This window comes from Fusarium verticillioides, chromosome 2 (genome assembly GCF_000149555.1).
Source record: "Fusarium verticillioides 7600 chromosome 2, whole genome shotgun sequence".
Classification (NCBI taxonomy): domain Eukaryota; kingdom Fungi; phylum Ascomycota; class Sordariomycetes; order Hypocreales; family Nectriaceae; genus Fusarium; species Fusarium verticillioides.
In genome coordinates, this window is record NC_031676.1 from 4,014,328 (window position 1) to 4,042,167 (window position 27,840).

Consider the following 27,840-nt stretch of genomic DNA (forward strand, 5'->3'; position numbering starts at 1 on the left):
ACATTTAACTTGGTCATTCACCACAATCGCGTTCATCTTATGTGACCAGCCTAAACCTTTTCATCACAGAGTCTATCAAGTATATCGTAGACTATACTAGCCTTGTCTTTACTGTCATCAATCATCCTAAAATATCCTAAATTCGTCTCAATGTTTCCATGGTTTATGATGAAGGTCTTGCGATCGGCTACTTGTTACGTGAACCTGGAGGGATAGCTCCACTGCTGCAACGACAACGCGACTTTGCTGCACTGCAACATTGGTGAGTGTTATTTTCTTCGTAAACCACCGCTATTCTCTTGCATATATTGCTCATCACTGGCATTAACAAGGCCCTGCGGCCCGGCGCTGATCACCTCGATGGGGTTGGCGCCAAGCCATCAGGGTCTTTTCATGCAGATCAGGTCCCATCGTCTTTTACTTATGCAACTGCCGTGCATATTCGCTGGAACCTCATAGCCGACTCCAATGCAGCGAAGATATTAAATGTAATCGCATGATGGAGTATATGCCATCAAGGTAGACATGAATTGTCGCAGCTGTGTGGTTCTCAGTGATGATGCTTGAGTACTTATTGCTCAATGACTTCGCAAACTTGTGCAAAGATCATTCATCATCTCTCGATCTCTTTTGATACCCCGAGTGCTTCTATACCCACCAAACATGGTCAAGTTTACCCATCAGCTCTGGGGCGCCTCAGTTCTCCTGCTGCCATGTTTGGGCAGCGTACATGGCACTAGTTTACCACTTAAAGATCGCCAACAAACTGGTTCCTGTGTCAACAAACCACAGATGCAAGATTTTGAATCGGTCGGAGCTTGGTTCGACGACGTCGCGAAGCTCAATTGCACCTCAGTCTCCAAAGTCCCCAATGCCTCGATCGCCATTGTCGGGGGCGGTGTTTCCGGGCTTACCACCGCTCTCATGCTAGATAGCATAGGTCTTCACAACTGGGAGATCATCGAAGCTAGCGATAGAGTCGGCGGACGCTTCAGGACCAAGTTTGTCGGTGGTACACAGGAATTTGCAGAGATGGGCCCGATGAGATTGCCGTATACCGTCACGTATAAGAGTGATAACTCTACACATGAGTATACGGAGCATCGCCTGATTTTCCAGTTGGCCGAGACTCTCAATTCCATGAATGGCAATGACTCAAAGTGGAAAGTAGACTTTATCCCGTGGATTCAACATCATCCCAATGAGCTTATTGCTTGGGGAACTGGTCGCCATCCTGACGGCAGCATCCCAACGAGAACAGACATTCTCGCAAACTCAAGCCTCGCCAGACCGCCAGCTATGGTCTCCGCCGAGTATAACGAAACTAAGCGCCGTATGAATGAGATCCTCAAGAACGAAACTATGCTCAAAGCCATTCAGGCCGACGTCTGGCGGTCTCACAAATTCGTCATGGGCCAGGGCTACGATGACTGGAGTGAACAATGTATGATGCGGGAATCTTTCCATGCCAGCGAGAACGTAACTGATGCTATCTGGACTGCGACGGATTATGATGTCTTCTGGGATGAATTGGTGCACAACTCAAACCTAGCATTGGATGGGACGAAAGACTCTTTAGGCGAGACAGAGTGGAAGTGCGTTGATGGAGGCTTCAATCGACTCACCGATGCTTTCATCCCTCACGTTTCCGATCGTCTGGTTCTCAATCGCAAGATCAGAAAGCTCGAACCAGTCAAGAGCAAAGATGGCCAAACTCGAACAAGACTCTCATGGTATCCCAGCGTCAAGAAACGGACGTTCGAGTCGAAAGACTACGACTACACCATCATGGCAGTTCCCTTCACAATGACCCGCTTCATGGACCTCCCCTCATTCTCATCCGTCCTCGGCCGCGCAATCAGCGAAGCAGGCCTACGCTTCAAATCCGCCTGCAAAGTCTCCCTCCTCTTCTCCGAACGTTTCTGGGAGAAAGGCGACCGCCCCATCTTTGGTGGTTACTCCATTCCTGAGAGTAGACCCATCGGCGCATTATACTATCCTGTCTACGGACTAAATGAGTCCCGACCTGGGCTGATTACACACTACCGTGGTGGAGATTGGAGTGATCGCTACGTCAGCTTCTCTGACGAAGAGCACGTCCAGACAGTTCTCGCCGCAATCGTTAGTCTTCACGGGGAGCAAGCGCGAGAGCTCTATACGGGTGATTATGAACGGTTGTGCTGGTTGCAAGATGAACATACTGCGACATCGTGGTGTCGTCCTGATGTTGAGCAACACAATCTGTACATCCCGGCGTATCATCAGACGGAGCACAATACTATCTTCATTGGTGAGCATACAGCCCCGACGCAGGCTTGGATTAGCTCAGCTATATACTCCGCTGCAAGGGGGACGATTCAATTGTTGCTAGAGCTAGGAATGGTGGAAGAGGCAAAGGAGATCAATCGACGTTGGATGGGAAGATGGATTAGGCACGAGGCCAAGCCATGACTTGAGTAAGCCCTCTAAGCCCTGATAAAGGGTCATCTTGCCACAGGGCGGGCAATACATCTTTCAGTGCAGATGTGGATAGATACCAATATTGCATATAGTTGGTGGAGCCACCTAACTATAGATTCGATGCGGAAAGATAAAGTCCTCCAGCTGCTGATACGCTTCATCAAGATCGTCGTTGACGATGATCATGTCGTGCACTCCAGTCTCTGCAAACTCAAGCTCTAGCTTGGCTTGTTCCAAACGCTGTCAGATGCTCGCTTCATTTTCGGTACCGCGGGATCGAAGTCTGGCTTCGAGTGTTTCTAGACTCGGAGGCTTGAGGAAGATATAGCGAGCAACCAAGTCTGAAGACTGTATCTTCTTGACGCCCTCCATCTCGATATCCAAGATGGGGGCCAGACCCTCCTTCATCACCTCAGCCATGGCTTTCCTGCTCGTGCCATAGAAGTTGCCGCTGAAATAAGTGTGCTCGACGAACTCTTTCCGCATTTTCATGCTGTGAAACTCTGGCGCGGAGCAGAAGAAGTAGGCGACTCCCTCAACCTCGCCAGGTTGCGGCTGGCGCGTCGTGTGCGAGACAGCGGATGAGAAGATGGTTGGGTGATTGCCCTTCAATCTTTGTATTAATGTACCCTTGCCAACGCCAGAAGGGCCAGATATAATGATGGGACGAGTGTCGAGCAGTGCTAGAGCATGTTCAGCATGATGAAAGAAAGTAGTAGGGTCAAAGCAGTAGGTACCTGTGCTCATGTGGTATGTAAATGACTCTGAGCCAGAGAAATCCATGTTCTCGACGATATTCAAGGATGGAGACAGTTTAGAAGAGAAATGAGATTGTCTGTAGAGAGATGGTGGTGAGTCGTCCGCGATTGTTCGGAAGCGCAGTCACGTATAAGTCTAATAAATTGGCTCCCTCTATCGGTCTATTAGATGCATAAAGTTGAGGGTTAAGAGTACTTCAAGCCCTACGGCAAAGTCAAACCTACTCATCATGTATAGACAGTAAACTTTAATGCCTACACAGCTGCCTAAGACGATACTTTCTTATGAAAATCAGTTAGTTGCTAAACTATGCAGCCAAAATATTCCGCCTCAGTGGTCCCTTTCATCGCTCAACCATGCACATCTCCAACAACCATCTCGTAGCTAGAACGCCATGATCTCCCCAGCAGATAACTCCACATCCAAACGCCATGCTAATAGTAATAACACAAGGCACAAGACTGTCCACCGCAGCTCTATCAATCAGTGCTCGCAAACTTGACACTCTTCCTCCTCTCCCTTTCCCCCGTCACAACAGCCCTTCCAGGGCTCGAGCTGAGGATCCCTCCACTGCCCTTATTCAGCGCATCCCGCGCCATACCCACCGCTCTGCTCTGCGGTATGTCATTGCCATCACTCTTGACAGATCTATCCATGCCTGCACGAGGACTCGATCGTCTACTGCTACTTGCTCCACGCTCATCTCTTGCCCTCGTCTTCTCTACGGTCGCGCGACCAATCTCATCAGATCGCGCTGTGCTAGTCTCACCGCGATATCGGCCTGGAAGACAGGCATGTCCACAGCCATCGAGGGGACAACAGCCATCGCTGAAGGTAGTTGAGCCGCTAGAGTCTGGCTGATCGAGAACAGCGTGCCATGCTGTGAGACAGGAGGCATGACCGCCGTGTGCACAACCAGGACAGTACCACCATTGGGAGAGCCAGGAGTCTGGGGAGCCCAAGGCGGTTGGTAGTTCCACATGTGCGAATTCAGCATGTGTTGGCTCTCTATGGCCACAGACAGCGCATGGCGCCATGGTGGTGCGACATCGCTCACAAGTCCAGATAGCTTCTGGGCCATCTTTGGGATCAAGCTCCCTGGGTTTCTTGCACGCAGAGCAAAGGAAGCTAACCTTTCCGTTCTGCTGCGCTGGTGTGAAGATTGCTGTATAGTTCTCGCCCCACTGGGGCAACCCTTCTGGCCATCCTTTAATGCACAAGTTCCGTAGAAGCGACGCCTCAATGAAGAGGCCCATTTGCATCAGTCTCGAGTGGTGCTGTCGCAGGACTGCGTTGGCCTGGTGATAGTCTATCACAAAGTCGGGTACTAAAGGCTTAAGAAGAAGAACGATGGCCGAAGCATTAACAGCAGAAGTTCGCGACTCGTAGTGCAAGGCCTCTGTGATGGAAGTGTAGGGATCAAGCGGTGAGACAATTGGGCTATTGCCAGACACAGTAGTCGGGAAGGGATATAAAGGATCATCGTCCCATGGGAGAAAGTCTGTCTCCACGATGTGAGGCCGAAGATCTTTCTGCGCAGGAAACAGGTCTTTGGCAGGGCTGTTGGATCGATTGGGATGACTTGCTGGAACAAGTACTTGTGGCTGAGGGGAGTCTTGCTTCGCTGGAAGAGACTCCGCCACAATCTTGGGGGGCGACGGTTCAGATTGTAAGGGCTCTGACGTTTGCGACGGGAACGAATCATCATTTCCCATTGTGGTTTGAGAGATTAAGAAAAGATCCTCCGGCGAGTCGGTCGGCGGCTTCTTACTATGTGGGCGTGACTTGGGTGAATCCGTCGGCGTATCTGCATGAACCTCTTCGCCGCGAATGTGACTTGGGTACTCGTTATCCTTCTCCATGTCCGAGGCATGTCTCGCAAGGCTCGATCGCCATGGTCCAGTGCTTCTCGGTGTCGAAGCCGAAGGTTTCTTGGTAGCATCAGACGTCGAAAACATCTGAGCAAAGCTCTCGTCCGAATCATGGCGCGTCACCCTCTGAACCTCTGGAATCGTAGAGTCCAGCGATAGAGGCTCCTTCTTCTTAGGGGGAGGGACATCAAGGGCCTTGAGCAAGACCTCGGCGTCGTAAAAGTCGTAGCCTTCAGTGCTAGATATCTGTGAGCTCTCGCTTTCATGGCTGACATCAGAGACGGGAACCGAGTCGAGCCGCTTTCGGGGGGTGTCTTCGAACCTGTCATTTATGCCAGGCCCAAGGCGAAGTTGATCAGGCTCCGTGACGGCTGCAAGTTTCTTGCCAACCTGTTGTGCATGCTCTTTGGAATTATCGGGAGCGTCAGCCGGTCGCGCGAGCGGAGTTGGGACGTTGGACGTGCTCTCAAATCCCATCGCGAGGAGGGATCGAGTGCTCAGAGAGCGGCTACCGAGCCCTGACTTTCCAGAAGGACGTCGGGGCGTTTCGTCGCCGGGGGTTCGACTAGCAGTATAAAAGTCAACGGGCTTCAGCATTCCACTTCCCTTTCTCTCTTCTATCTTCACCTTCTGGAAGCGTCCGAGTCGGAGGTCAAGGTGGTATTGAGCGCGACGATCGAGGAGTAGGCCGACCGTGTAGGCGAGAACGCGCCAAGTCTGTGCTAATCGGAAGTACGAAACGCTTTCGGCTGCGCGGGCGTAATGTTCTAGAATAACACCGACTCGTTCATTGAGCGGCTTGCCATCTTTAACGTATGGGAGCTCCTGGTGGAGCGTCTCGAGGTAGAGTCCTGAGAGATATTGGTAGATTTGTGTTGTTTTTACAGCAGGCAGTCGACCGAAAGCCATCGTTTGCTGAGTCTTGAAGACACCTGTAACATTGATGGCTTGGTCGAGTGCCAGGAACGGCTTATCATCGAGGCCAGATCCAGAAGGTGGCGTCGTGCTCAAGTTGGTGGATCGTCCTGCTTTCCTTCGACTCATTCGTCGTCGGGGACCAAGAAAACTGCCAACGACATCCTCCTCCGAGTCGCTACGGCTGATACTCAGCATGGGGGCGTTGGGGCTCGATCCGTAGGGGCCACGAGGCACTATCTCAGCATGGTGTGTGACTGGAGGTCGAGGTCGGCTGCTTTGATGAGATCGCTCGTCAAGGAACATCATAACATCGCCTTTCGGTGAAAATGCCATAGATGAGGTAGACTGGCGATCAATGACCTTGGGCGCATATGCGACATCGTTTTGCGCAAACAATCCGTCTTGGCCAACTGTCCAAAGCATGTCCTGGTCTTGCCAGAGCAGAGTAGCCGGCGAAGCGTCAAATCTCTCGATTTCTTTGTATGCCATGGTCGGTCGAGCCAGGTCCCAGATGTGTACTGCCGAAGTACCATATCGACGAGAGCTGCTATCATCGTAGGACACTGCTATTTGAGCTACGCGTTTGTTTTGCGCTGTAGCAGACCACAGGCCAGGTCGCCATGCGATAGTCCAGATAGGCGCAGGTGTTGTCACAGACCATTTCGGCTTCTGTCGTTTATCGGCTGAACTCGAAAGATCCCACACATGGAGTTTTGTATCTCGGCCGGCGCTAATTAGATGGTTTCCATCTGGATGCCATGCGATAGAGGCGCAGGTCTTTTCGTGTGCATTGATCCTCAGCAAAGGTCTTGCTGGTTGGCGGACATCCCATTTGAGCACCACTCCACCCTCGGTACAGCATGCCATCTCGTGTCCGACCTTTGGAGACCATTTAACTTGCCGAACCGAGTCAATGCATTTCAGGGGCGCGAATCGTTGCCGAAAGGTGATGCCGCCCGATCGTCCTTGGAGAGGTGCCGCAGTATCAAAAACGCGCGCCATGCCATCTTGGCTGCCTGAAAGAAGCCAGCTCTTGAGATGTGGATTGACATCGAGGGTGTTAACCTGGCGCGAATCTTCCTGCATCTGCATGTATTCCAATGGCTCGGCCGCGCCAGATCCGACTCGTGCGACATCGTATGCGAAGATCTTGCCATTCGCGCAAGCCGTGAAGATTGTAGAGCCACCGTGCCATTTGACATCGCGAATGCTGAGCTGATCCGCTGCCTGGTTCCCCTTCAGTCCCGCAGGCTGAGCAGTAATCGCAGCCCTCAAGTCCACGCCCTCGCGAAAGTTGAAGTTGAAGTTGTGGGGATCGTCGAGGACTACTGTCTTCAGGATATGTCCACCTGCCAGGACGGCGGCTCTTCGGTCGGGGGAAACATCGAGGGCCAGTATCGGGACACCGGCTCTATAGACGGCATCTTGCGACTTTGACGGTCGAAACGAGGCTGAGATTGTAGAAGCGGGCGCGCTTGTTATCGAGAGATTGGCTGGATCGCCTGCGGGGGTCTCGGTCGCAGCCTTGCCGAGGAGCTTGCGCATTATCCTTGAGTCGCGGTTATACATTGTTTTTGTTGCGGGGGTCTGCGATAGCCGATTGCGACGCCATTGAGGTCAACTCAACGGGCCATCGACGGCATTCTCGTTGTTCGGTATAGAGCGTTAGATGCGGTATTGATCTCCCTATTAAAAAGGGATATCTCGACTTGGTGTTTGGCTAACTATCGCCGCCCATCGAGAACGTGAGCTCATGTGGATCCGAAGCTCGGCATAGTCACGTGATACCCTAGACCTCATAACTCTCGCGATAATACTACCTAATTTAAACAACTCAGATGAACTGTTACATATTTATTATGGTTAAAATGGTGCAGGAAATTTTGGGGGATTTGATTCAGTAGCAAACATGCTTATCTGAACACAAAGTAAAGATTTATATAGCAAAACTGCCAGGCAGCGTTGTGAAATAAGAAGACCAACAAGGCATTGCAGAATGATGGAGTCTGATATTATAAAAAGCCACGACGATACACCTGTGTTTATTTGCCTATGAACAAAACATCGAGATTCCGGCTCAGATTTATATTTGATAGCTCAAACGCTACTATATTCACCGGTAAACCCATCTGTATAACCCATCCCTCGTCCGACGTACACTATTGCCTCTATTCCTGCCATCACCGAAGCCCAATCTCAGCGCCATGAAAACTCCCCACAAGAAAAGTCCAACAGCTAGAAGAACATCAAGCATGGCCTTGTATGATATGCAGCGACAAGCTTGTGACTAGGACTGCTGCATCAAATCCGTCGCTCTGCTCTCCGGTCCTTCTCATTCAGAACCAAAGGTGGGGAACTCCTCGAGGTTGGTAGGAACAGCACCGCTAGCAGTAGAAGTGACCCCAGTAGCGGTCGTAGTAGTGGTGACTCCGGGAACGGGTACAGGTGGAGGCACGGCAGGTGGTGCACCCCCTAGGCCTCCAAGGCCACCGAGGAGTGGACCAAGAAGACCGGTGACGGCATCAAGTTGTCTCTTGTTCAGGCGATCGGACTTGAGTCCTCCAAGAAGGCCCGTCAGAGCATCGAGCTGTCTTTTGTTCATGGGTACGGGTGCCAGTCCTCCCAGAAGTCCAGTCAGGGCATCGAGTTGTCTCTTGTCCAGACCACTGATGGGGCCGGCGGGATCTGGCTGTTGGCTGTCATCCGTGGATCCAAAAGGATCGACGGGTCCATCAGTCGGGATCCCGAAGGCAGTGGTGCTGGTAGCAGTGGTTTCGATGAAAGCATCGGTGGTAGAAGCCTCGGAGTCTTCACCGTTGCCCAAGTCAACGATCTGGATTACGGATCGGGGAAGGGTTTGACGTTTCTCCAGGCCAAGGGCGCCCTCAACGGAACGAGCGACTTCATTCTGGTCAGCGTTAAATGGAGCAGCCAGAGTGCTGCCGAAAAGCAATGCAAAAGTAAGGAATGACTGCATTTTGAAGTATTTGCAAGATTGCGTTGTAGTGAGTGGAAAAGGAGTGTGTTTGAAGAGGATAGAGAATACTTGAGACTTGCTGGTAAGTCTTCCAGTTTTTATATCTGAACAATACGTATTTCTCGCGTGGAGCATTCAGCTCCGGGTACGCAAAGACTGAGTGAATTGGACAGGGGCCCTTTGCAAGTCTAGTGGAATGAAATATTATACATGATGATCCCAAGCGCTGATCCTCTCATCTGTCAAAGTAAATATTGAAAGAACTAAGGGGTTGGGTGGATGTGAACTGCAACATGTTATGCAAGCTTGCATTGCCAGTTTACCATCACAGTCAAAGGGGGGATTTTACAATGGAAGATCGCCAGCTGCGCAACTAGCAGCAACATTTTGGAGACAACCAGACGGCAGATCAAGGGAGGAATTCGTTTACTTGGTAGCAAGTAGGGATGGCTGTTAATTGAAGTAAATTAAACTTACCAAGCTATACAAGAGACTATTGACATTCCAAATTTTAAAAAATAATAAGGATGCAGCATAATAAAGCTTGAGAGTGAGGAACTCATTCAGAGACAGTGACTTACATGGAGATCAGTGACGTTGAGAAACACGGCAGACAGTCGGACCGATCAGAAGGGAGTGCCGCGCAAACGTTTCAAAGTGTCCCAGGCACCCTTGTTAGAATTGTTTGAACCATTGGATACAAGTTCCTGGTTCATGTCAGACACGGCAGATTCTCCCTCTCCTCGGCAGACTGGAGCCGCTTGCCCGTTCTAGCAAGCGTGCAAAGTAATCAAGCTAAGAATTGTATCTATATTATATCTAAAGATTCCAGTCAATCGGTCCTTGTAGCCAATGTGATACAGAGATCAAATGTTGCCCATCGAGAGCCATCATGGGGCTCCCAACATCGCTGGGAACAGATGTTCCCTTGCCAACCTAAAGAACCCGTCTTGAACACAATGCCATTAAGAATTCGAGAGGCTTTTTAGATTGTATTCCAGTTACCTTTGGAATTGTTACTGGATCGTGTGTCATGACAATGATGCACAATAACAACCACCTTCAATATGGAGAATACAAATAGTCTTGCCTCTGTGAAATCATATCCGTGGCGCTGTGAACTCGTCTCGAATTCATCTTTGTAGGCCATTTCCTTGCCCAGAGGTGATTAGCCCTTTGCAACAAAATTGTAAGTCGAGATCCAAAACTCATTTTGGACCAAGCCAACGTCTTGACTCAAGTCCGGCAATCTGTTCAACCCCCTCGTCCCAACACTCACGTCACATTATTCATACACGCACTTACTCAAGTAGTCGTCACAAAAGGATTCGGTGTCTTGGCCATTCATGACCATGGCAGACATGTCGTCCTACTCAACAGTTTCAGAATGTCGGAGTGTGGGCCGGCCATTGACAGATGCCTTCGCCGACCTTTATTTCATAAACTACATCACCACCATCGCTGCTGACGCAGTGCCTTATCTTCACCAAAGCCCAGAGTACTCCGCAAATACATGTAGCTTCACTGCAAAAGGTCCGGTAGCAGACACTCTGCCCAGCCTGTCTTCTTTTGTCCGCACTCTCGTGATAGCATTCAAGTTACCCCGAGTGGTTATGATTGCCTCTGCGATATATCTTGGCCGTTGGCGGCTTCGACATCCTGGAGCATATGGACCTGACCCCAGTGCTCCGTATTGCTTAGTTCTGGCATCTATGATCATAGCCGTCAAGCATCTGTACGATGATCCTCCGCCTAATGCTCGATGGGTGAGGTTTCTGAAGAAGAGTGGCATTCACTATTTCACCGTGGAGAGCGTCAACGCGATGGAAATTGAGATGCTGTACGACCTTACGTGGAATGTCAATATGTCTTCTGCAGATGTACACAGAGTTTCGGAGCCTGTCCTCTTTGTGCTTGGGAGCGAACTGCTCAACTATGCCCAACAGTATTAGTCATAAGCGGTACATACCAACAAACTTAGTTGAAGGTATTAAACTCTTATAAATAGATGCATGATATCAAAGTTTTGATGTAGTATTCAAGTCATGAGTTGGATGTGTTATTTACGATTGAGATCCGTGGTTAAGAGCACAGATCAGAATGAAAACTTGTAGCGAAGATGTTACTCAGGGCGTCCCAGAGGAGAGGTCCGCAACATCTTGATATCAGCCTAATTCTTTCTCCTTGATGTAAAAGAAGAATTGCAGAGAAGAACACGAGGGGGTGGGATTGGCTGTTATAAGATCTAAGTTCTCTCTGCGGGAATAAACTCTCAGCCACAAGTCTCTACTGCAAATAACACTTCTAGCCCACAACTTGGACAGTTGTAAGATCAATATTGCTGGTCGTGGTGCTTGATTGTGACAAATGAAGAGACCGGCTAATCACATATGACAATGATGTTTTGAATGCCGCGAAATGATATGATTGAGTGCTAATTCTAAATTATGGCCCTTGCCGATGATTGAATTACACCTGGCAGACCCATGAGGCCTGTCGTGAGATGCATACCATCAACAGCACATTTTCTCACCCCCAACTACCCCACAAAACAATAACAAATACACAACTCAGGCAATGGAACTTGACGGTCGCCCAAGAACACGAAGACAAAGACTGTGAGCCGCCAAACTGGCATGAATGTAACCCAATGTAAAGATACCGAAGGACTCCAAACTCTGGGGCCATGCGTGATGGTCAGAAGCGCTCAGATAAGGCTGCTGAGAGCAATGCAAGGAAGGGCGACGTTGACAAGACCACCGTTGGCCTAGATTCATGATGTTAGTAAGAAGATTTTCCCAGGAAAGTTGGGGAACACATACGCTTCCGCCGCTGTTCTGACAGCAGGCGGCGTTTGCCTGGCATTCCTTGTTAAGGAGGCCATTAGCAATAGCCAGAACATTGACATCAAGCTTGGAGCACTGATCAAACAGGCTCAGGTTGTTGAGGATACCAGCACCGTTGCCAACAGCGTTGCCGGCAGGAGTGTTGGTGACCTTGTTGCAGCAGGTGACCTGCATGTTGTTTCCGCAAGCATTGTTGGCCTGGGCGACGGTGATCTGATCAATGGAAGGGTAAGCCCTGATCTGGGGACCGGCGGCCACGGTGGCGGCGAGGAAAGCGACGATGGTCATGTACTGCATCTTGAAGTATTGGGGTTGTCGAAGACAGAAGATTCTAAAGAAGGGCTTTGTGGGTTTGTGGGGTGATTGGATGGGAAGTAGTAAATGAAACTTGAACGAAGGCTGAGAGATGCTGATGAAGAAAGATTTTGGTTTGGGGGGGTTACATTGTACTCTTTATATCTGAATTACAGTCGATTTTGGCTCAAGGGAGTCGGCTATGCAGGAACGCGTTAGTGCAACCTCCCTCATTTCTTTGATGCCCGGAATAGTTTGTCATTCTCTTCGGGATCGGCATCGTACTGCTACTCATCTGTCGCTGAGACACATTCTCAGGAAAGTTAAGCTAGTGGTTCTGGGATCATTTACTTGTTTTGATATCCAGACCACCTGGCTCCCTCCCTGAGATTTGGTGTGAGCACAAAGCATCGCATAGTGGTATGAAAGGGGTTGGATGAGCCAACAATCTCTTGGCTGTTGAGCAACCCTTGGGGGGAAAGAAAACAGCGAGCCTCAATAGGGGGTGTCAAAACAAACTCATCAAAAGTTATCATAGTACCAATATCCATACCCTCCAGTCTTGCCTCACGTGATTGGCTGCCGTATCAGACTAAAACAGGTCTACCATGGATCTGGCACAGAACCAACTGCAAGGGATAATCAGCACGAGAAATTCACTTTGCCATGTTCCCTATGTGGAAAGTCGGCCCTTTTTCTGCCTCAGACACGGCACATGAGAAACACGGCTCCTGAGAAACACGGCACATTAAATGGAGCACGGCTTCAGTCACTGGTAAGACTTTTCTTAAACAAACGGAGCCCCTCGAATTCCCCATACAATAAAGCCCGAACATCGATCCACTTCAGCCCTAACTCCCCAATAGATCGAAGTACACTTACGGATCTGGGGTAAAAGGCTGTCTAGGCCCTTGCATATCAACACCGGGATTTTTGTTTCCGCCTGTATTAGCGCGGCTCCCCCTAAATCATGTTATCATCGCCGATCCATCGTCATAATTGTTCCCCTCACATTCTGCTAGCTTTGTACTAGCACTCCCTCGACCGGCTCAAGTCTGCTAGAAACAGCAAGATAGACAGAAAGTACACCGATGACTTGCCATCATTCTGCAATTGAGGAATGCATATTCCGGCGTTACTCCTTGCAGTCTCCTTTTGATTGCTAAGGATACGAATTGGGTGGTGAGAATGAATTGGCAAACAGCCCGCCCGGCCAAGGTCCGTAGTCCGCCTTCAAGATATCCTCACGATGCTCTACAAACAACTGGTATGCCTTTTCGGGCCGTTAATGGCCTTATTGCAATGAAAGCTTCATGTAAAACGTATCAATGTTAATATAAAGATTGGTATTGTCGAGACGAGAGACGAGAGACGTAAGACGTGCTTCCATGACAGTTGTTTAGTCAAGAACCCACTGGTTGCGATGTTTGATATACCGGCATTCAGACTAAAAGCAGCCCCGACCCAGCTGCTCATCGAGATGGCCTTTCTGAATACACATGAACTCTGCAAACAGCAAAGAAGATCCTCAGCGCGTTGATCATCTCCTTTACCAGTCTTTCCCCTCTGTGCATCAACCACCCGCCCACATGACAGAAGTCTATACGAGGTGTCGATGTCATACTTACATTCGCTTGCGTCACTGATATACCATACACAAGTTGTCTCAGCCTGCGATGAGAGATTGCTCCTCTCTGTACCCAATACTCATGTACATCTCCGGTTCCAATTCGTAAATTGTTTCGTTCAAGCCAAGCCCTCGTATCGTAATTGAGCATCCAATGTTGAGCTTGCTTTTGTGACATTGTAGCAATTGTTCATCTATGATGGTATAATGTCTAATTTGTGAGCCAAGTGTGTTATTTGCGCTTGAGACTTATGACTAAGAGTCTGAGTTAGCACAGAGAACTTGGCTTCCGTGATATCTGAGGTTTAGGGTAGACTTTTTAAATGGGATATTAACAATTGGCGATTTGCAGTAAATGCTTAACCAATGTATACCATGAGCTTCATATCACATATTTCTAGCTTCTAATTTATTATTTTATTTGCCTGTACTGAGTCTGACCTTATTTAAGAAAGTGTACTGTGGCTACATATTATTTCCCTCTGTCCACTCTCGTGTTCAATGGGCATTATTAGCGACGCTACACCGTGATCTCGGCTCCGATATTAGATTGAATATCCACTTTTCTAGGTACAAATGCCCGCTGCAAGTCATCTGTGACGAGTTTCAATGTACCTATAGTAGCTAAAACAAACCAATCCCGTAACCTCCATGTTTCGTCTATCTATCTTAGAGTCTCCAGTTTAGACAAAGCAAGTTTCATGGTTCAACGGAAGGAAAGCTCCTTCAATAGTTACTACCGATAATAGTGAAGATCAAGCATCGCCGATGGCTCGCTCTAAAGGCTGTGATTCTCACAGCACTGAAATGGTGAAGTTGGGGGGCAGCGCGTTCATCCAGCCACTCGCAGAAATCTAATGCTATCTTAAAAAGCAAGTTTCCTAACGTAGATGAAGATAAGTGTGACACTCCCGTAGGCAAGACACGGGACAGCCATCACGACAGTTTGGTACTCTACGGAGCAAAAAAGAGCTCTCAAATGTCTCGCATAAGGACGAGATATAGAATCCAAGACGAAAGCATCTAAATCGATCTCACGATCTGATTTCGAGATTTAATAGTTAGCCAATCGTCAAACATAGAACCATGTGTTCTCTCAACCCTACAGCGAAGCTTGCATTCCAGGCGATCTCCTTGCAGTTGTGATAAGCCAATGGGGTATAGTTGGTAGACGAAACAGTCAGCCGCACATTCGAGCAATCTAGCCCCAGGCGGCAGTGACTGAAGACGAAAGCGGTCAGTAATAATCTAGCCTTGCAGAAGAAAGATACCGCCAACTTCATCAACTCGGAGCCAGTTTCAGCTTCTAGACATGTTAGCTGATCTTATAAAGTATAACTTCCCCCGCCACCTTAAAGACTCCTACCTTTGTACTCACGAGTCACAATTCAGCAATGCACCACGATCGCTTCTGGAACATCCAAGACTCTCTTTGAAACATTGGGCGGATACTTGTTCCCTTACCCTCTTTTTCTTTTACAGGCACGGAAGCTTGCTGATATAATTTCATCATTCTTCCTTATATCAAAGCTTAGCTAAGCTTTGCTCTACATATAACCCTTGGAAATACCATTGACCAACCAGGACCTCAATATGGCATTGGCATTTCAATCACACAAGCCATTACGTAGCTGGCCAACCACAAATTTTCAGGCCCAGAAATACCAGCGTCAAAAGCCACAGAGACCATATTACCCTCACTACAACTCTATTTACGAACCTTCGCTTCAAGACTCCCAGCCACGACCAGTATCAGCCTCATCGTGTTATTCTGTACCCGAGACACTCCCAAAGAGCAATCTCAAGATAGAAGCTGCTTCTCAGCTCCGGTCTTTTTCTTCTGCTTCAAGTCGCATTCTGCGACCCCCGCTTCAACTACATGAACGGCCTTTCCTGTCTTCAGAGAACATTCGGCCAGCCAGGCCTACTCCCGTTCGGAGAAGTCAGTCTGGTTCCGATAGAGATTCCAGTCTTGAGCCACCTCCTGCTCCTCAGAAAGACGATGTTATCACTCCGCCCCAGAAAGCGCATAACCTGTGTATTTCAGGTGAAAGTGATACCGAACCAGACAAGCGGAACACCTTTGGATATATGGAACCTCCCTCGATGCATACCTCGTACTGGTCTGATGCCAGCTGTAGCGAGAGTGGGAGCAGTACAGAAGATGAAGAAGAGTCCACGGATGCCGAAGAAACTGACTCCGAAACATCTGATATTGAGGAGAGCTTGTTACACTTTTCCGTCATTCAGGCTCAGCGTGTTTCTTTCCATACCTGGATTCTGAATCCCAAGACAGATGATATTGCTCCCAACCGGCGATCCAAGTTGAACTGGAGAAGCCGAATTGGATATAGAAATATCGCTGGACCTCATCACTCGAAGGAACAAAAACGTTGGGGGATAATATTTTAGTTTAGTTTATTTTACAAGCGCTACCTATTAATTTCAAGATAGTGTTGCGCTACTTGACCGACATTTACGATACTATCACCTGCCTCAGTACGTTGTATTACGTGATGGGACGAGAGTTAAGGTCAAGCTCTGGTTCAATGTCACTTGAAAGAAGAGAACAAACATTTGGTATTGCATTGTCATCAATCAAGCCATAAGCGTTGAAGATACAAGTCTGAATCAATGCCAAGTAGGATAGTTAGTCCATTTTTCAATCGTTCAGGTTTAACCTTTTGATGCTGTTACTATGTCAGAACCAGCCGTGTACCGATGCCTTCATGGGAACCTCCCAAGGCACGCCAAACTTGCCAGTCTAAGCCCACAGGATTTCAGTCATGAATAAGTCATATATGGCATCGAGAAAGACTTGACAAGCTGATCACAAGATCATTCAGAGACAGACAGATATCTTCGAAAGATGCCGTTGTTCAAAAAGATCTCCAGGTGAATCTCTGATGATATCCAAGGAGTTGATCAACTTCTCCTTCAAAAACGCCCAGTACTTATACATGATGATTAACCTCTGGAAAGTGAAACCGTAACGATGTTAACTTCAGTGTCAAACGTTTCAGGCTTCAGACAGTCCGATCACGTCTGAAGCTTTGTGCAGCTCCCTGTCTTGTCTGGAGAGAATAGCAACCTCGGCATAAAGTCTGCCGCTGTTCTGATAAGCGAGCAGTAAATCTAGTGCAATTGCCACATCTCGCTAGAAGACCGACGGGCTATTGACCGTTAGACATGTCCTGGGTCCATAGAACATCGACTTACGAGTTCTGGCTTTGCAACCTCTGTCGAGGCAATCATCGGTCTCGTCGCAGACAAACCGACCATGTATTGTTGAGGAGGTCCAGGACCTGATTGAGTCCTTAGAGAGGATTGCAGTGAGTTGACTTGCTGCAGTAATTGCTTCACTATCTCCTGATTTCTCAGCATTTCGTTGATATCCTCCTCTTTAGGTAGCTTAGCTAGGTTCACCGGTTTGAGGTACTGTTTCAAGGCAATTCTCCGGTTTGCCTCGGCGAAATCGGAGATAGCATGGGAACGTGACATGATCTAATTAGAATTAATACTATCGCAGAAAGCGGCGACATGATGTCTGGCTTACCTGACCCAGCATTTCTCTGTAGGTCTGGTTCCCAGGGTATTGGTCCAAAACATCTTTCTGTCGAGCTTGAGCAGCTGGATTGAAAATGAGGGCGCGTGCGTGAAGATCAGATAACCCTGTTGAGGAATCAGGAAGGCAACGGGGTAGGTTGAAATCGGGGTGAATAGGTTGGGGAAGAGAAGCTCTCTCTTGCTTGGTGGGTGATGGACCATGGGATGCAGATGCTGATGGAGATCGTGATTCACGATGGTTGAGAAGTAGATGAGGTTGGAGAATCTCCGATAGAGACGGTGGTTTTCGATGGTTTGAGGGACCCGAATCGTCTGGAGATCGTGATGATTTCATTGTGCAGAACGATTCAAACCTGTTGGTGTGATGAGATGCTCTTCGGGTGAACGGAGAGGCGCAGAAATGTAGCCGTGTCAACTACCGGGGTGATATAGATACCCGATCAATCTGCCGATGAAGCCTCAAAACTGTTGGTGGCGTTTGGGGAGTCTGCTAACATTCCGCCTCATACCAGGAGAGGAAATTCAAAGGCGGAATCCCAGGTGATCGATCATTGCTTGGTATTTGACGCAGCCACAAAGATCGACGCGGCACATAAAGCCCGAGCGACTTATGCGTTGGCTCAACTAAAGTGACATCCCGTGCTCGTAGAGTAAGACATGTTTCAGAAGATAGCTGGCCGCTCAATGTCTCAGAGACTGCAGCCTCTACCAGTACCAAGACGCTTTCCTCCCTCGGAATAGTTAGTAAAGATCCGAGAGCCTGTGTCATGTTTACGGCTGGACCCACAGATACAGGAGTCGAGAGGTGCCGGTTACCTGGTAATACTCATTAGTTAGCGTAGATCAGGAGATTAGCTCCTGGGACAAGAATGATATGTCAGTGTCCCACCATACATAGAATATTATGGCTACAATATACTAGAACAGAGCAAATCTATATATCAAGAACATGTAAAAATTAGAATGTCTGTGATAATCACGTATAGTAGAGAGAGCCAAGGTTGTACAAGGATCAAAAAAGGACAGAGTGAAGTTAAAAATACACTCAAAGTTAAACACACTAAGCTGATGTGACGATCCGTCGACTGAACCTTTCTAAACTATCACAATGAAGTCCATACAGTCTTTCCATTACCAATAACTCATTATCGTTCCAAACGCTATAATAAACGCCATGTCATACAGTCTTTTACCTTCCTATAATACTGGTACTTATACTAGAGAGTCTAGCTCGTCGTCTGGGCGTCCCCAATCATCATTCCCAGAATGAATCAAAGGTATAACCGTTATAAGGCAACGACTGACTGCGACCCTGTGCTGCCAGGGTGATCTGCAAAGGAAATGGTTGGTTGGTGCCGGGGGAAGGGCTCGACTGAAAATCAAAGACAGCATCCCCGCCTACGTGGACCATGTTGCCGTTATTCACGGTCTCAGGCATCCCGGACAGGGACCGTATTGGCAGTGCATAGGAGTTTGAGCCCCACGAAAAGTTGAGATCTGCTTGAGATAGAGGGTTTGCGTGCTGTGGGATTGATGAAGTTGATGGAATTGACATATCCATTGGTGGTGGGAAGTGTGAGATAGCAGGGACTTCTGAGAGCTGCCCCCTGTGGTCCGAGTCGAAGTCGACTGCGTTTGCATTTGAAACATGCCCCATGACTGCAGCATCCCATTCTGGAAGACTTTGGCTTCTCATGTTGAGATTAACCTGGCCTTCTACTGTAGATACCAGAGAAGAGTGGTGTTAGCAAAGACCGACTCGAAGAGCTGTATCATCAAAGTTGAACAAACCTCTCATTCCAGATGCAAAGTCATCTGCCCACGAGATGCCATTGCCTATGGGGGCTACTGAAGCTGTAGCCCTCGTTTTGGAGGAATCCAACGGTGGCTTTTGAATGTCTAGATATTGCTCCATGCTGGCAGAAGTCTGTGCTAGATCATATGCGTCTGAGCCTCCATCGGTAGAAGGAGAGAACCTGGCTACTCGAATGAGATCAGAGCCATCAGCAGATGACCGGCCCGTGAGGTAAGAGCTGCACTCTTTCTTCAAACGAACGCAGCTGACGCAACGAGCTTGGGCGTCGGAAGAAGAGGCGATACACCTTATCTTGCGATGCCTGCATTGCTCTGGGGAAAGGTTAGATGGATGAGCGTACAGGCCAAAAGCCAGAGGAGGGGAACCTTGCTTACTGCATGCTGATGAGGCTCGCTTGTAGCCGAGCTTGGGCCTCGGATTTGATTTTGGTTCCTCATCTTCCTGTAGATCTTGCTGCATATCCATTTGATACTGAATCATGCCAGGGACTTGGCAGGTATCGAATGGACTTAATTGAAAGTTGTCATGTGAAGATTGGGCATTCTGGCCACCTAGCATATTTGGCGTATCAAGCTGATACATGCTGAAGGAATCAAACGACATGACGGAGTGAAGGCCGGATAAGCTGACAGGCATGGATGCCGGGTGCTTTGACAGAAGTGTGAAAGCTTGATTGTCGATCGAAGTGTAAGTTTTTAAGCAGGTAGGGGGAGGGAGGGAGGGGGGAGGTGGTATGCTAGTCGTACTGGCGCTGTAACCTCTAAATGGAATATATTACAATAAAAACAAAATTAGGTGCGAGTGCCTGACAACCCCGGGGGAATTACCAGGCTAGTAAGTCGCGATCCAAGGTGCGGATGGTGACGGAATGTTTGGGTAATATCAACAACTGGGCGCAATTGTAATCAAGGTATGTTATGGGAGTGATTGGTACAGGAGATCGAGGCGGGCGGCATGTTAACATGTCTGGTCCGTGATAATGCAACCCCCCTGCTTATTCTTGCCATGTGTGGCGCGCGTGAGGTTAGTGCGCGTGGAGAATACAGGGGGAATCCAAGGGGCAGGTCAGTGAGTGATCTGCAATCTGGCAGAGATCTGAGGCCCCAGCAGCAAAGACCTTGTTGGTTCATTCACTCATGTAGAGAAGACGTTTGTGATAGAGAGGTGCATCGAGGCAATAGAGCCGTATAAATGCAGAACTACGTTTAAACCGTTGCTAAAGTAGGCACCTAGCTATCACTAACGGAAGTTTTGACTGCCACTAGGGAGGGGCCGTCAGAGATCCCATTGACACTTGACACTTGATCGGACGCTATCTTCCGCCCCTGTGTTTTTTTCCGAGAGATATCCGCCGAGTGCTAACTCTTCACGTAGATCAGTGGTCACTGACTCGACATCCCTGCTCCTCCATTGACTGTCTCAGCCTCAGGGGGCAAGAAAACACCGAGCCTTGATATAGGGTGCCAAGATAAACTTGGCAAAGACAAACCTAAACTTAGGCTAAGTTGACTGAAGTATTTTCATCACTTAGGGTCAAGGTCCTGAGTTTTCCTTCCTCCCCTAGCTCAGCCAAGATGCGCCACAGTCACACCCACAGTAGTGCAAGCTAAGTAGCCCCGATCCTAGTGTACAGGAACCGGTAAGTGGTGGGTGCTTGGAATCGAATAGTGTCCTTTTTATTTGCTTATCAGAGGCTGGCGTCAACTTCGCGTCATGTCATAGCGCACTCAATGCGAGGCGCGTGATGTGAGCTTCAGCTGTCAGCTCCGTGGAGAATTGACCAGGCGGGTTGAAGTATTGATAGGCTATGCATCAGGCTTTGTTTGGACGGGCTAATGGAACATCGATCAAGCTAAGGTGATCTGCGCAGACAGAACAGGGGCAGCGTCTCGCGGCATCGTTCCGCGGCTAGCGTAGCTACTAACATTAGGCTTGCTACCTTGACAGGCACTACCCTCGCCTAGCAAGTATCCTTGGAGCCAATCAAGCATCCCTTACATATGCAAGAGTCCTATTTTGACTGACACCCAAAAGGGCTCGGAGATGTCCTCCAGATGATTTGTATGGTGCAGCTGAAAACAGCGAGACACCGCAAATACAGGCAGATGGTTTCGGTGCTATGTCATATAATTTGAACTTGAAATTGAAGAAATAACAGTGATGATAATGCTTAATACAAGAATAAAACGAACTTCCAACTGACTCGTCATCTGGGATTATAATATACAATATACAATTCAGCGCTGCTCTTTCCTGTAGTTTGCGCCTCCTCTCTCAAACCTGTGAGATTGATTTCCCAACATGAAACAGTAAGTGTTTTGAATCTTGAAAGATGGCCGCGTCGATATCCGTTCCGTATGCTCAACCCTGAACCCGCCAATCTTGGACTGTCATCCCTGTAATCCCCTTAGACCTGTATGTTACTCGTCGTTTCCTGGTCCGGTCCTCTTCTTCAATGATAGCGACCGCTGCAGGGACAAACTTGATGCTGCGATACCGCTTGTTATGGCGCGCATGCAGCCTTCGGTGAGTCTGAAGATTATCATAGCGATTGAATTGATCCTTTCCGCAAAACTCGCAGACAAAGTTGTTCTCTCCTTCACTGTGATGCCTGTGATTTGTCAGATATGCGTCTCATGGGTGTCGAGTTTGGAATTGAACATACGTTTGCTTATGGCGCTTGAGGTGCTCAACGCGTCGAAAGGCTTTGTTGCATCCTGGGAAATCACACGCGCCCGTTGCCTTCTTGATAACTCGGAAAACGCAATTCTCGGTTTCTTGCTTCGTTGACTTCGGAACCTTCCGCTGAAGAGACACTGCTGTCTCGTCTGCGAGGCTGTGCCTCTCTGGCGGTGATTTCGTCTTACAGATCGATCTGGAGTCCCGCAGTGGGCAAGCACTGGGTGGGCAGGGGTCCTGGTCAGTGCAGTTTGAGACATCTGAGACCCGTCTCTCGGAAGCCACTGAGAGCGGGCTGTCGCTAGAACATGACAATGAGGGCATTGACGCAATGCTCCCAGAACGGGACAGAGCCTGCGGGCATGGTATCGCACCGACATTGAAGTAATTGTCGCTGCTTCCAGGTGTACCGGGCAACGGGAATGGACTGATCGGACCGACAGGACTGACATCGACCTTGCCTGTATACGACAAGTGGTGATAGTCCATGTCGGCGTACTGTTGATGTATAAGATGGTTGTATGGCAAGCCTCCGGTTCCAGAACAGGTACTGTCTGACATGAATGAAGAGACGGGACATGTCGTATTTGTCCAGTAGTATGCGTTGTTGTAGAGGTCGTTGTAATCCAAGGGCACAGATTCCATCCAGTCTGATCTAGGTGACGAGGTAGGGGTGACAGGAGCATCAGGTGACGAGGCAAAGGCAAAGGCTGTGTCGAGTGGTAAAAAATACTGGCCCTCCATGTTAATGGTATTGTCCATGCCGGGCGCAAAGTCAAGCTAGCGAACTGATTTGGTGTGAAAGACTCGAATATTGAAAATCTTTGATATAGGCAGTCAAGCGGTTTGAAGACTATAGCAAAGAACTCAGATATCACAGAGGATGTGGGCTCTTAAGAATGAAGAATACAGGGGATCTTGCTTCCAACATTGCCTTATCATGCAGTGTGAATTCAAAGCATCATGACAGAGAATTTACATCACAAGCAACGGCTCAGCCTGAGACACAAGAAGGCTGCCACTCAAAAGGCCCGAAGAGTATTGCCAACGGCCTCAATCCATGTTATGGCGGGAATTCCCTTCTGGCCGCGATCGAGATCCTGGAATCCATCAACACGTAGCCATTGTCAATACAGCAGTTCTTTTTCAGCTGGGTTGTCCCTTTGGCATGTCGATCAAGCTAATTCAGGGTCTTGGCCTGGCTTGATCATTTGCCAACCATTCTTTCGGCTCAGGTTGGATGCATATGCCGTTGCGGCAGGATCATGCAGGCCAGGACGCATTGACGGCAAAGTGCTGCATCTACGATACGCGAGATGGCTGCTCTGATAGCCATCATTAGTTGAGCCTCAGTTACCGTAGAACAAAGAACCATTAGTGGCTAAAGATTCTATTCAGGGCCTATTTCCGTCTGGAAATCTAGCCAGCTGATATCCATCCTTATCTCAAGGCAGATATTTGATTTTAATTCCGTCTCTTTCATCGCTTCCCTCTCCCAATAATCACAGACATGATACAGGTGTACCACTTCCCAGCCGTACCAACAACGCATTGTCAAGAGGCAAACCTGCTGTCCCGTGTTTCATTTCTTGTCTACGATATGGAACTGATGCTCCGATGTATATCGGCGCAAAACGAGAAAGTCCCTGTAGATCCTTACTAAAGTCGGTTTCTACTGCATTTCTCCACCCCACCACCGAGAACCCCTGTCTACAGTATGGCCTCCAGACGGAATCTGGGGTATGCTCTTGGACCTGGTTCGTGTCACTATTGATTCAGTTTGCGGCAATCAACAGCGTCGATCTTGACTCACTTCTATGGCACGCCCTGATGTCTTGGGGAACGAACCCCGTGCTCTTCGCATCCCTGCAGACTAAAGAGCAATCTACCAATGTTTCATAGGACCCCCCATTTAAACCCTGGCCGCGGAACTGGATCGTGGGTCGACGTGGAGTGAGACCTTTCTAGCGTGGCTGAGCGTGCATCGTTAGGGATTCTTGGTTGGCTGGGTATTGTGACCACAACGGGAGACAGTGGTGAGAAAACACGACCAAGGCAGAGAGAAGTATGTCATCTGACCCTGCTTACTGGTGGCAGTAAATGTACATAGAGTACAGACTTTCTATTTGTTGGCCACTGGAAAAAAAAGCAACAGCACTGTTACATAGTGCTTACAGCCTGAATCGAACACATATTTAGAGATACCAATCATCTGGCATACCCTGAAAATCACACCAGTGCCCCTCCGTATATCCCATCCCACACCCCTTGCGTGTCCATCCCGCCGGGCTCGGCTCCCTTAAGCTTGTGTTTGGCCGTCCTTGAAACTGCTCCGAAGTTCTGGACCGCGTATGACGCTTGTCTTTCGTCTGAACAGGCTGCATCGACGAACACAATGAATTCGCAACCCCATCGCCATGATTGAACGAGCCTAAGCGAGCCTTTCGATATATTACCTGATGCTCAACAAATCAAGGGGGTGACACTCTACTCCTCGCATTAGATTCGGGACGTAAAACAGTTTCATACAAGTATACATAGAAACATTTGCGCCTCATTTCAAACCCAATAAAACCCGAACAATCCCTTTGTTGATATAGCCCTGTCAATATTGTTTTCGATCATCTTTTATTCTCCGACTATTTCAAAGCTCATTTCCCTCGTCTCATATCATTGCGATCTTAGTCCTTGTGTACGATCGCGATCAGGTGATCGATTACATGACGACCATGATGAGTATGAGGTCCAATTTCCCGGAGCATGACCTGAGGGTATACAGGCATGCTGTAACCGGCCCTTCTCGCCCTTGTGTTCAACAACATACTCCACCGACCTCAGACATAGGAAGTCCCGATGTCGAGATTGAAGGTGCATCCTGTAAAGCAGTTCAACGCGCAAAGCTCTCTTCAACTAACGGTTCCAACAGACGGTGATATCGACTCCCAAGATGCACCCAGTCTTGAAAGCGTACCTTGCCTCGTCACTCCACCTCCCAACCGTTCCTCAATGCGGCTACCGAGCTTTGAGGCCTTTGATCGCGGAGTTGAAGCTACCGCACGACCGAGCGGGCGCATAAGTGATCATTCTCGAGGCTTCATACTTCCAAGTCCCTCTGAGTTGATTGCCCATGGTGATCGAAAGCCTCCTCCTCCTACCCCTCGACTGCCATGGTCTTCGTGGAGTTGTCCAAGCGCCAACTCGTTCACGGAGTACAGTTACTCACAGCAGAGGGTAGTGACTGGCCTCGGTATTCTCCCCTTCAGTCTCAGTAATGCTCAACGCACCGTCTATGAAAGGCTTCCATACAGCGCCGCAGACAAGCAGTTCACACCTCGTCTTGGTCCATCCGCTGCCAGTTCCTGGCATGATTCATCGATTGACGTTGACTCCAACTATCGGTTTAATCAAAAGTATACAATAGAACAGGGAGACTTCATCATCTACGCCAGACATGACAAGAAGCTGAGCTGGTCAGGTGTTGTGAGAGAGTTTGCTAACCAGTTTGGCAATACTCCTCGACGCACAATTCAAGGCCTCCAAGCTTGGCACTACCGAATAAACAATCAGATACCAGTCTGGGACGAGGACGGATGGTTGTGCTTTGATCACGAAGACGATGACAAGCCTCGTCAAATCAGTATCAAAGCTCGCGAACGACACATGTATCTACATCCCGGAGAGTCACTCGGTATTGCTTCGCGATATCCCGAACGGGCTGTGACCTACACGTGGGTTGATCCCATGACGAAGCTGGTGGCAAAGGATTGGGGTATGTAACTTCCACTATTTGACGATCAAGGACGACATTAACCACGCCTACAGCTGCCAAACGAACTCTACAATATGAGACGCGACGGCGAAGACAGGGAAAGCGGTTGCGGCGATTGTTTGCCAAGCAGAATTCAGATTGAGCATTGCCGGCTACAGAAAGTAAGGTTTCTTTGTTATGTACGATATGACTGATTTTTGGACTGCAATGATGTTTATGACATGGTCTCAGCCTGTCCCAAGTGTCTAGTTATGGCTAATGGTTAATGGCTTATGGTATGAACGCGTTGGTTTCGATAGTGCTCCGGTTCCCTTGTGTATCTATGACCTACATAGAGCAATTGCCACAGAATTGTATATTGATTGTAAACACGAAATGCTGTTTAGTTCATCCGTGAATATTACCTAAGCATGACACATGATTAATAAGATCTGTGAATTTACTGACTAAGTTGCCCTAAATCAGGTGATCGCTTGGCTATCGGCTGCCAAGATTCATCCCAATGAGATGGAGAAATGACTGATCAAAAGAATTGCAGATGGACAAGGTTATTGCTATTCTGAATCAAGCTACATGCAGATCGCAAGCCACACTGACACATACAAGTACAAGAGCGACATACGCTGGCCCAAGCAGCACTAAGCCCTAAATTGCTTAGGAAGCGATATCTGCATGGACAACTCATCTTGAGACACGGCTCAGTGAGACACGGCTCCTTGAGACACGGCAGAGTCTTAATGCCCTTCTTAACGGCTTACTCATATTTGTATCGTAGATTGGGGTATAGCTCAAGCGGCACTTGTAGGGAGAATAGACTGGGAATGCCGACTGCGAGATACACGCTGTTTGAGCCACAAGTAGCACTGCTCTGCATCCCTGTTGCTTCGGAATATCTGACGGAATGCCCAGAGAGTATTGACCGAATGTTTCACCGATGCACTAGTCTTCAAAGCCCAAAGTCTCAACATGAATATTGCCGGCTAAGATGGAAGGTAGTAAGCATAGAGGCATGACTAACGAAGCACTGTAGAACCGGTTGCGTTTGCGATAGAGGTGCAGCGAATGGATTGATAAGTGCACTCATAGTTGGTGGGTTGAGCAGTAGTATTCTTCTAGAGACTAAATGTCGGTAGCCTTGTCAACAACAGAGAACCATTCCTTAAGACAGACCCAGATGCTGGTGAAGCTACTAGTTATGCAACTGTTTGACACAACAAAGACCGAGGAAAGACATTCCAGCATGCAATAGTCATATTCAGGGATGGATTCGTGAAGCGGTGAGTGAAGGGCGATGTAGAACCATGATGGGATTTTAAATTACTGTCTCGATCCATCACAGGCTCCTGAGACTTGTCATGATTTCAGGTATATAAGAGTCTCGTTGTTCTCGCAAATATCTATTCATCTCATCATCACAATCACAATCATTCACTACAACTCCAACACTTCAACCAACACTTCAACCAACACTTCCAACACTACATCCTTCAAAATGTATGCCTACACTGTCATCGCTTTCCTGGCCGCCTCCGTCGCCGCCGCCGGCAACGGTCCCTCTATCTCCGGCCTTACCGTTCAGCAGGCTGCCAACTCTTGTGCCAACGGCCAGAGCGTTTACTGCTGTAACAAGACTTCCAACAAACCTGCTGGCAACTCCGTTGGCGACGGCGCCGGCATTGCCAACGGTCTCAGCCTCTTCAGCCAGTGCTCCAAGGTCGACGTCAATGTCATCGCCATTGCCAACAACCTCCTCAACAAGGAGTGCCAGGCCAATGCTGCTTGCTGCCAGGACAGCCCCGGAACCGTTAGTAACCCATATAAAACAGTATATGATACACGCTAACAATCAACAGGCCGCTGCTGGTCTCGTCAACGCCGCTCTTCCTTGCGTTGCTATCAGCAACCTTGTTTAAGTTGAGCTTTCCGCAGTCCCTTCGGGTATCCAATGGGGCGTCTGGGGGCAGGAGAAGGCTTGGATTCGCAGCCTTTGAGGACATGCCTGAGACGCCTTGACAATTAGATCTTATCATATGATACTTGCTGGAACTAGAGGTCCTGTACGATTTTATCTTCAGGTGTTGCTTCGATTCATTAGTGTGCGACTTTTAATACAAGATTCATCTTCTCATATACATTTCCTGACTTCCATCGTGGCTCACACAAGCTGTACATTTGAGAAGTGTTATTTCCAGTTGAGACTTGTGGCTGAGAGCTTATTCCGGCACAGAGAATCTAGTCCATGACTGAGCATACACTG

General features: G+C 48.6%; 12 protein-coding genes across 14 annotated transcripts; 5 read left to right on the forward strand and 7 right to left on the reverse strand.

Moving 5' to 3' along the window:
- The first annotated feature begins 436 nt into the window (after window positions 1-436).
- FVEG_03694 (L-amino-acid oxidase) lies at window positions 437-3,654 on the forward strand. Its single transcript, XM_018891311.1, has one exon. The coding sequence runs from the start codon at window positions 664-666 to the stop codon at window positions 2,449-2,451; it is 1,788 nt and encodes a 595-aa protein (XP_018747806.1). The 5' UTR covers window positions 437-663; the 3' UTR covers window positions 2,452-3,654.
- On the reverse strand, window positions 2,267-3,340 carry FVEG_03693 (guanylate kinase). Its single transcript, XM_018891310.1, has 2 exons — window positions 3,198-3,340; window positions 2,267-3,143 (listed from the first exon to the last, which is right to left on the reverse strand). The coding sequence occupies exons 1-2, from the start codon at window positions 3,241-3,243 to the stop codon at window positions 2,704-2,706; spliced, it is 486 nt and encodes a 161-aa protein (XP_018747807.1). The 5' UTR covers window positions 3,244-3,340; the 3' UTR covers window positions 2,267-2,703.
- Window positions 3,365-7,722, reverse strand: FVEG_15320 (hypothetical protein). Of its 2 annotated transcripts, XM_018904444.1 has the most exons (2): window positions 5,413-7,722; window positions 3,366-5,328 (listed from the first exon to the last, which is right to left on the reverse strand). In XM_018904444.1, exons 1-2 carry the CDS (start codon window positions 7,575-7,577, stop codon window positions 3,699-3,701), a joined length of 3,795 nt encoding a protein of 1,264 aa, XP_018747805.1. In that variant the 5' UTR covers window positions 7,578-7,722; the 3' UTR covers window positions 3,366-3,698. The 2 variants fall into 2 exon arrangements, with proteins under 2 accessions (XP_018747804.1, XP_018747805.1); XM_018904443.1 differs by having other exon boundaries at window positions 3,365-7,722.
- A 618-nt stretch (window positions 7,723-8,340) lies between these two features.
- Window positions 8,341-8,985, reverse strand: FVEG_03690 (hypothetical protein; the record flags this gene model as incomplete). Its single annotated transcript, XM_018891309.1, has 1 exon — window positions 8,341-8,985. One exon carries the CDS (start codon window positions 8,983-8,985, stop codon window positions 8,341-8,343), a length of 645 nt encoding a protein of 214 aa, XP_018747803.1.
- A 1,352-nt stretch (window positions 8,986-10,337) lies between these two features.
- FVEG_15319 (hypothetical protein) lies at window positions 10,338-10,937 on the forward strand (the record flags this gene model as incomplete). The annotated part of the gene is made up of 1 exon (XM_018904442.1): window positions 10,338-10,937. The coding sequence occupies one exon, from the start codon at window positions 10,338-10,340 to the stop codon at window positions 10,935-10,937; it is 600 nt and encodes a 199-aa protein (XP_018747802.1).
- Window positions 10,938-11,326: 389 nt separating this feature from the next.
- On the reverse strand, window positions 11,327-12,607 carry FVEG_03689 (hypothetical protein). The gene is made up of 2 exons (XM_018891308.1): window positions 11,808-12,607; window positions 11,327-11,752 (listed from the first exon to the last, which is right to left on the reverse strand). The coding sequence occupies exons 1-2, from the start codon at window positions 12,126-12,128 to the stop codon at window positions 11,693-11,695; spliced, it is 381 nt and encodes a 126-aa protein (XP_018747801.1). The 5' UTR covers window positions 12,129-12,607; the 3' UTR covers window positions 11,327-11,692.
- A 2,738-nt stretch (window positions 12,608-15,345) lies between these two features.
- Window positions 15,346-16,164, forward strand: FVEG_15318 (hypothetical protein; the record flags this gene model as incomplete). Its single annotated transcript, XM_018904441.1, has 1 exon — window positions 15,346-16,164. The coding sequence occupies one exon, from the start codon at window positions 15,346-15,348 to the stop codon at window positions 16,162-16,164; it is 819 nt and encodes a 272-aa protein (XP_018747800.1).
- A 607-nt stretch (window positions 16,165-16,771) lies between these two features.
- On the reverse strand, window positions 16,772-17,653 carry FVEG_03688 (hypothetical protein; the record flags this gene model as incomplete). Its single annotated transcript, XM_018891307.1, has 3 exons — window positions 16,772-16,909; window positions 16,972-17,256; window positions 17,309-17,653. 3 exons carry the CDS (start codon window positions 17,651-17,653, stop codon window positions 16,772-16,774), a joined length of 768 nt encoding a protein of 255 aa, XP_018747799.1.
- Window positions 17,654-18,324: 671 nt separating this feature from the next.
- FVEG_15317 (hypothetical protein) lies at window positions 18,325-19,738 on the reverse strand (the record flags this gene model as incomplete). Its single annotated transcript, XM_018904440.1, has 3 exons — window positions 18,325-19,038; window positions 19,111-19,446; window positions 19,510-19,738. 3 exons carry the CDS (start codon window positions 19,736-19,738, stop codon window positions 18,575-18,577), a joined length of 1,029 nt encoding a protein of 342 aa, XP_018747798.1. The 3' UTR covers window positions 18,325-18,574.
- Window positions 19,739-21,496: 1,758 nt separating this feature from the next.
- On the reverse strand, window positions 21,497-22,576 carry FVEG_03687 (hypothetical protein; the record flags this gene model as incomplete). Its single annotated transcript, XM_018891306.1, has 2 exons — window positions 21,497-21,746; window positions 21,801-22,576. 2 exons carry the CDS (start codon window positions 22,574-22,576, stop codon window positions 21,497-21,499), a joined length of 1,026 nt encoding a protein of 341 aa, XP_018747797.1.
- A 2,068-nt stretch (window positions 22,577-24,644) lies between these two features.
- On the forward strand, window positions 24,645-25,888 carry FVEG_03686 (hypothetical protein; the record flags this gene model as incomplete). 2 transcript variants are annotated; one of them, XM_018891305.1, is made up of 3 exons in its annotated part: window positions 24,645-24,682; window positions 24,741-25,583; window positions 25,637-25,888. In XM_018891305.1, the coding sequence occupies 2 exons, from the start codon at window positions 24,821-24,823 to the stop codon at window positions 25,723-25,725; spliced, it is 852 nt and encodes a 283-aa protein (XP_018747796.1). In that variant the 3' UTR covers window positions 25,726-25,888. The 2 variants fall into 2 exon arrangements, with proteins under 2 accessions (XP_018747796.1, XP_018747795.1); XM_018891304.1 differs by having other exon boundaries at window positions 24,668-25,583.
- A 1,187-nt stretch (window positions 25,889-27,075) lies between these two features.
- FVEG_03685 (hypothetical protein) lies at window positions 27,076-27,496 on the forward strand (the record flags this gene model as incomplete). Its single annotated transcript, XM_018891303.1, has 2 exons — window positions 27,076-27,387; window positions 27,437-27,496. 2 exons carry the CDS (start codon window positions 27,076-27,078, stop codon window positions 27,494-27,496), a joined length of 372 nt encoding a protein of 123 aa, XP_018747794.1.
- Window positions 27,497-27,840: the final 344 nt, after the last annotated feature.